The sequence below is a fragment of the Arachis duranensis genome, chromosome 2 (assembly GCF_000817695.3).
Source record: "Arachis duranensis cultivar V14167 chromosome 2, aradu.V14167.gnm2.J7QH, whole genome shotgun sequence".
Classification (NCBI taxonomy): Eukaryota; Viridiplantae; Streptophyta; class Magnoliopsida; order Fabales; family Fabaceae; genus Arachis; species Arachis duranensis.
The window spans coordinates 91,301,836-91,308,602 of NC_029773.3; the positions used below are offsets into that span (position 1 = coordinate 91,301,836).

The following is a 6,767-nucleotide window of genomic DNA, read 5'->3' on the forward strand; positions in this document are numbered from 1 at the left end:
TTTCTTTATGTCTATTATTTTTATGATTATAACTTTTTCTTTTTGTAAATAGGTTTACATTAAGTACAACATAATTAAGTTGTTATTAATAAGAAGGTGTATTATAGCATTAGTTATCTTGCACTTAGACTATGTTTGTTTGAAGAGAAAATAGAATTAAAAAAAATAGAAAGAAAAATCATTATTTTTTATTATTTGACTGAAAAGAAAAAGTAAAAAAAAAAAGAGACAAAAAAAACTAGTGAAATCCACTAATTTTTTTTTCAATGTTAGAAAAAAAAGAAAAAACTTATTTTTTCTTTAATTTGTACTTCTAATATTACTTCTTCATTTTTTTTCAATATATTTTATAATACAAGAGTAAGATTATTTTTTTATAATATTTCTTTTCTTTTTATTTTTTTCCATCTAAACACATCTAAAAAAAATAAAAATTTATTCATTTTTTTTATTATTTTCTTTCTTTTTATTTCTTCTTTTTCCAACCAAAGATAGTCTTAATATAATACCATCATGTTACCAAAGAAAAAATGGTAACAACAAATCAATAGAAACAATGATAAATTGGATTGCAACATATAACAATATCTAACCCACAAATTGAACTTCCAAATGGATGACATTGACCTTGGTTTTATTTTGTTGTATTATTGTCTTCTTCACAATCTCATTTGATGAGCTTAATTTGTGTCATTGTGTCTGTGTGAGTTCAGAATATTTCCATCATACAACTAATAATTAAAATTGGATCCATATATTAGGAATGAAGCATTTTTCTTGCTTTTATATTTTCCCCCTCTTTTATGACAATGAAATCATGATTTTAAATTTTAGTTCACCAATAATTGATCATATGCAATAATAACATTTTGCTAAGTCAGATTTAAGTTTTGTTCAAACAATAGTTAGATTTAGAAAGAGAACACGTTTTTCTTATGATCATGCTTTTTGGGTTGAAAAATATTAGTTTAATTATTTTATTGATCTTTATAATTTTATCAAATTTATAATTAGGTCTCTATATTTTTTTTTCAATTAAATTTTTACATTATTTTTAATTTTATAATTAATTTTTTTTATTTATATCAAAAACGTTAAAATTAACAAAATATTCTATATTATAAATTCTAAATTTTAAACTCTTCCTTATTTTTTATTCAAGCCAACTTTTGTTTGTAGATTCAGTTTATCAATTATATGGTAAAGTAACTTGTCAAAATGACTATGAAGTTCAGCTTGGTATATGACATTAACTCTATCTATCTACAATTACTGGCTAGTTCCATCCAAAAATAAATACAATGGTGATGTTTTTAACCTAAGGTGATGACATTATAACCCTTTGATATGAATCCTAAGTATGAAGCATTACAATTTACAAGTGCCATTTTGAGAGCTACTCTTTACCAAAATTAATGCTAAAATTTGAATTGAATTCTTTTACACACTTAGAAAGCTGCATGCTCTATTCAAATAAATGTTGATCTATCATTGAGATAGGAGTAAATAATTGTATTGATATTTTTGAAGTTATACTCACGCTTTAATCTAATTATCTCCAAAATTTTAATTTACTCAATTTAGTTTTCTAACTTGACATCCATGATTCATGTTAGTCCCTAGTATTGTTTTTGTCATAGAACTGTTAACCAAGTGTTGGGATAGATTAACGTCTGCCGCGTTAAACTTTCTAACGACTATCTAATGTGATATTTGAAGCATTTTATCTCAATTTGCTTTCTAAGAAACTTTTAAAACCCTTAACTAAAATTAGGATAAAGATTTTAAAAGTTTCATAAGAAAAATCGAGGTAAAAAAGTTCTAATTTTCACATTAAACAATTGTTAAAAAATTTAACATGACAACTGTCAATTCATCTTAACACGTTGTTAATAATTTTTTTGACAAAAATAAGGTTAGAGGCCAACACAAGTCACAAATGTTAAGTTGAAGGACCAAATTGAAATTGAAAGTGCAAGTATAATTTCAGAGATTAATTTAAGTGTTAATTCTTGAGATACAGTTAATTAGTAAAATATCTATTAAGATGACATTTAGTTCTAAAGACATATGAGTCGTGGTCACTTCTTTTTATCTTTTTATACATATAAAACTTAGTATAAATTTTTTTTCTTAATATCGATACATATTTTTTTGTACTTTTCTATTTTGAAAAATCAATCTTCTTAAATATTATTTCGAGATAAAAATAATTTTAAACTTCTGTCTTTGTCTCATATTTTCAAATAGATTTTGTTCCTTACATTTCAGTGTCTCTTCTATTTCACAACAGAAACCAAACGCTACTTTTAAAATATATATATTATATGTCAGCACTTAGCATTTTAATAATCTTTTAAAGATCAAATTGTTGGTTCATCCAAAACAAAAACGAACAAACCCTTTGTAATGTTTCTTCGTCCAAAATTTACATGAACTAGGGTCAGTTCAGTTCAATACACACCTTGGAGAAAATTTTCTGTGTTACCAAAAAAGAAACTCAATACACTATTTTCTTAACACACAGGTAGTGGTTCCCTAAATCCAATACTAAAACTACTGCTACCTTTTCTTCCCCTTCTACCCATATCAGCATTGCCTTTTTGCATCATTGCCACAAATTCATTGTAGTCTATTCTTCCATCCTGATAGAGATAAAAAAAAATAAACATGACAAAGATATCAATACATGAATGGAATTTGAAATTTCACCATAGCTTGCATTACCTTGAAATCTACAAAATATTTTAAGCCATATGTTCAAAAGTTGATTTCCTTCTCATTCTATTAGTAGTATTCAGAATTTAGAGATCAATTTAGAAAATACTGTGTATGGTTTTTGTAAAGAAACAGAGGAAGCAGTAAAACAATAAAATCATGTCTTCTGTTCTCTCTTTTTTCTTTGCAAAATCCTAAAAACACAAACCAAGCACACAGTATTATATGATTTCATTTGATTTAATTTTTCATTTTTTCTGTATGTATGTAGAATATATATGTATGTATACTTACATTATCCTGGTCAACTTCTCCGATCAAATCCTCCAAGCGAACATCCTCTATTCCAAATTCTTCACAAGCTTGTTGAAGCTCATCTTGAGTGATGTAGCCACTACCATCTTTATCAAAAAATGAGAAAGCTGCAGCTAAATGATCTTCCTTCTCAATTTTGTTTAAGTGCAATGTTGCTGCTAAGAATTCTCCATAGTCAATTGTGCCACTATTATCAACATCTGCCTGTTGTTTTCCAGAACAAAAAGAAGGGGTTAGATTGATTAAGACAATATACTACTTAAAATGAAGAAAATTATATTTCCTATTTTAATATAATTTAAGTTTAATTACTCTAGCAATTCTTATAGTTTCTCATAATTTTTAATCAGGTCTTTTCTTTGTTTATAGATTTTGTTATCAAGTCTCCATTATGTTTAACAGATTTTAGAGAAAAAAGAACAATTGTTTATCTTTGAATATAGGGATTTGATTACAAATTTTTTAATTATAAGGACTTGACTGCAAGCTTTACTATTATCCTAATTGAAAATTGAGTGAAATTATAAAAACCCCGATGGTAATTTAACCATATTAATCAATCTATTATTATACTTTTCCTAAAATTATGATTCATGAAAGTTTAGGTTCAGTTGAGGTAAGAAATAGATGATTCAGAATTAGTACTTACAGCTTGCATTAGGTCATAAATTTCAGACTCATTGAGATTATGACCATATCTTTTCAGTCCAATTTTTAGTTCTTCAAAAGTAATGTGGCCACTGTTGTCTGTGTCTATATTCTTAAACATTTCTTTCAATCCAGCAATCTCATCTTCATTGAGATTCTCTGCAATTACCTGTATAGAACAATATAGATAAATTCATTAAGGGTAAAATTTCCAGAATGAAGTCAATATATTTACATAGATATCTTTCTATTAACCTCTAATGCAAACCACTTTTCATAAAGATGAAAATAATACTCACTCTAAGAGCCATTTTCTTGAGCTTGTTCATTGCAGTAAACTGCTTCAGCCGAGTCAAAACTGCAGCATCAAGAGGCTTGTCTGGAGCTGCTCCATCAACCTGAATCCAGGGGTGTCCTGCATTGAATAAAAGAATGATCATTAAACGATATGGTGACAAAATTTCGATAATCACAAGCCAGAATTTTGATTATTCAGGGCCTAATTAAGATACATGACACCAGAAATGTGTTGGATAAACAAAAATAACTCATGTTTCAGAGTTATGTCAACATGTTAACAGTAAGGAAACTTACGAAGAACTTCAAAAGCGGATATTCGTTTGCTAGGATCTCTGTCAAGCATCTTCTTAACCAAGTCTTTTGCACCATCAGAGATACTAGGCCATGGTGCTGATGAGAAATCCAGTTTACTCTTCAAAATTGAGTCGAAAATCTCTTGCTCAGTTTCTATTTACCAAGGAACAAAATGAAGATTACCATTTTTAGAAACAGCTTTTATATCTTGGGGAAATAGAAAGTAAACACAATGATTAGAATTTGGATCATTGTGTGTTAAACCTTAGAAATCTTAGTTTCCTACCTCCCCAAAATGGAGGTACACCACATAAGAGAATGTATATGATGACACCAGCACTCCACACATCAGCTTCTTGGCCGTAACGCTTTCGGAGAACTTCAGGTGCAACATAATAAGGGCTTCCTACCACATCATCAAAAATGTCTCCTGCAAAAAAAATTGTTAGTGACGAAAGTTCATGGCACTCTAAAAAGTTGAAGGATGCAGAGACATTTTGTTATGTTATCACACTAATTTCGTTTAGTTAAGCAGCAAGATAGCATGATGCACAATAAAAACAAAGTCTCTAAATACACAAACAATTATTTTTGTTTCAAAAACAAGTAACTTGTTTCACAAAATCAACAATGCTCTTTGCATTGTTTTGCAAAAATCAACTCAAACTTCACTTAGCATCAAATGAAAAGCTATACTTTACTGCATATTAGAAAAATGGCCTCAAAAGGATCTCAAACAAAAAGAACAAAATATGGATAAAATTCTAAGATAACTCCTACTCAAACAAGGGAGGAAAAATGGAAACGTTTTTCTTTATTATTTTAGTATTATTATTTTTTGTCAAACCTGGTTTGAAGAAAGTAGAGAGGCCAAAATCTATTGCTTTAAGGACTGAATCTTCCTGCTTATCGACAAAAAGAAAGTTCTCCGGCTTAAGGTCGCGATGCATTACTCCAAGTGCGTGGCAAGACTCAATAACACCAACTATAATCCTTGCTAGTTTTGCTGCTTTTCTCTCTGTGTAATGCCCTCTTTCCACAATCCTATCAAAGAGTTCACCCCCTGCACACAACTCCATCACAACATGAACCGCGACAGCGTCCTCATAGGATTCCTTAATGGAGATCACATTGGGGCAACCTGCCAAGTGATGCATTATCTGAATCTCCCTCCTCACATCTTCAACATCTTCATCAGTCACCAATTTCCTCTTCAAAATGGACTTGCATGCATACTCGGTTCCAGTAGCTTTCTCCACACAAAGGTAGGTTGTTCCAAATTGCCCCTGTCCGAGCTTCGGTCCCAAAGTATAGAACTCCTTAAGGACACCAGTTTTCCTTTGCAAGATAGAACCTTGTTTTAGGCCTGCACTTATTTGCCTCTTCACAATCTGAGTCTTCTTTTCTTTTGCAGGCTCTCCTACTTTAACCTTTTCTTCCCATTGGTTACTTTTTGTTGTTGGAGCTGGAGCCGGAGCTGGAGCTGGAGCAGGAGCAGGAGCAGGAGCAGGATCAGGATCAGGAGCAGGAGCAGGAGCTGGAGCAGGAGTCGGAGCCGGATCAGGAGCCGGAGCCGGAGCAGGATCAGGATCAGGAGCTGGAGCTGGAGCTGCCGGAGCAGGAGCTGGAGTTGGTGCTGGCAATTTAGTCTTCTCAACTTGTTTTATAGATTCCAGATGCTTAGTTTCATTATTAACCTTTATGGATTGAGTTGGCTTCTCCACCTCCTTCTCAATTTTAACAACCTCTGGTGCCTTTTGTTGAACAGGTTCTGTCTCCTTTTCAGTTTTGCTCACATCTTCGTCTTTATCCGCGCATGCAGTTGCTTTCTTCGGCCGGCACCACGAGATGAAACTTGTATATGTGCCATCTTTGGAAGACTTTCTTGGTGCAATACAGTTGTTTCCCATCTAACATCAATACTCATTCCTTTTTCCAAGCATCTAACAAACAATAACAATCCAAATATAAACAAATATATAATTTAGAAAAATTATGATCCCAATTCAGTTTTCTCCTCAAACTTCAAAAGGCTAACATGATTAACATTTAGCTTAACATGAATTTCTCCAATTTGGCACCCTCTAATCCCTAACATTTCAAATTAAGCGAGAGAATGCGGGAAAAAGAAAATGAGGGTTTTTGATACATACTTTGAAGCATGAAGGTGCAAGCGCTCATTCCTTCTTCTGATTCAGGATTGGAAGGAAATGCCGAAATAGCTCTCATTAATGAGAGGTCCCCACACTCATTACCATTATCATTATCATACGAACTTCAACAAACCCTATTCTTGCAATTAAGGAATAAAAAAGGAGAAAAATCGCTGAATTGAAAGGGGGTTTTAATTTTGAAGGGTATAAAGGAGGAAACTTTGTGTGGAGACGGGAAAAAAAATTAAATGAGGGTTGTTTTAAGGTGAGAAGAGAGAGTCAAAACTCAAAAACATGAGTTGTGTTAAGCTGCCAACTTTAATTTTGGATTCTCTAATG

At 31.4% G+C, this 6,767-nt stretch overlaps 1 protein-coding gene across 1 annotated transcript; it reads right to left on the bottom strand.

Moving 5' to 3' along the window:
• Window positions 1–2,347: 2,347 nt before the first annotated feature.
• Window positions 2,348–6,761, bottom strand: LOC107476038 (calcium-dependent protein kinase 26). Its single transcript, XM_052257394.1, has 8 exons — window positions 6,429–6,761; window positions 5,123–6,218; window positions 4,562–4,705; window positions 4,276–4,428; window positions 3,981–4,096; window positions 3,683–3,850; window positions 3,013–3,237; window positions 2,348–2,645 (listed from the first exon to the last, which is right to left on the bottom strand). The coding sequence occupies exons 2-8, from the start codon at window positions 6,183–6,185 to the stop codon at window positions 2,517–2,519; spliced, it is 1,998 nt and encodes a 665-aa protein (XP_052113354.1). The 5' UTR covers window positions 6,186–6,218; window positions 6,429–6,761; the 3' UTR covers window positions 2,348–2,516.
• Window positions 6,762–6,767: the final 6 nt, after the last annotated feature.

What these genes read in the sequence shown, in the direction of transcription:
- LOC107476038 (XM_052257394.1), bottom strand. Translation starts at nt 6,185, where the DNA reads ATGGGAAACAACTGTATTGCACCAAGAAAGTCTTCCAAAGATGGCACA. An exon ending in TCAAGAAAATGGCTCTTAGA is followed by an intron (nt 3,851 to 3,980) that starts GTGAGTATTATT and finishes TGTTCTATACAG; the next exon opens with GTAATTGCAGAGAATCTCAA. An exon ending in TTTATGACCTAATGCAAGCT is followed by an intron (nt 3,238 to 3,682) that starts GTAAGTACTAAT and finishes GGAAAACAACAG; the next exon opens with GCAGATGTTGATAATAGTGG.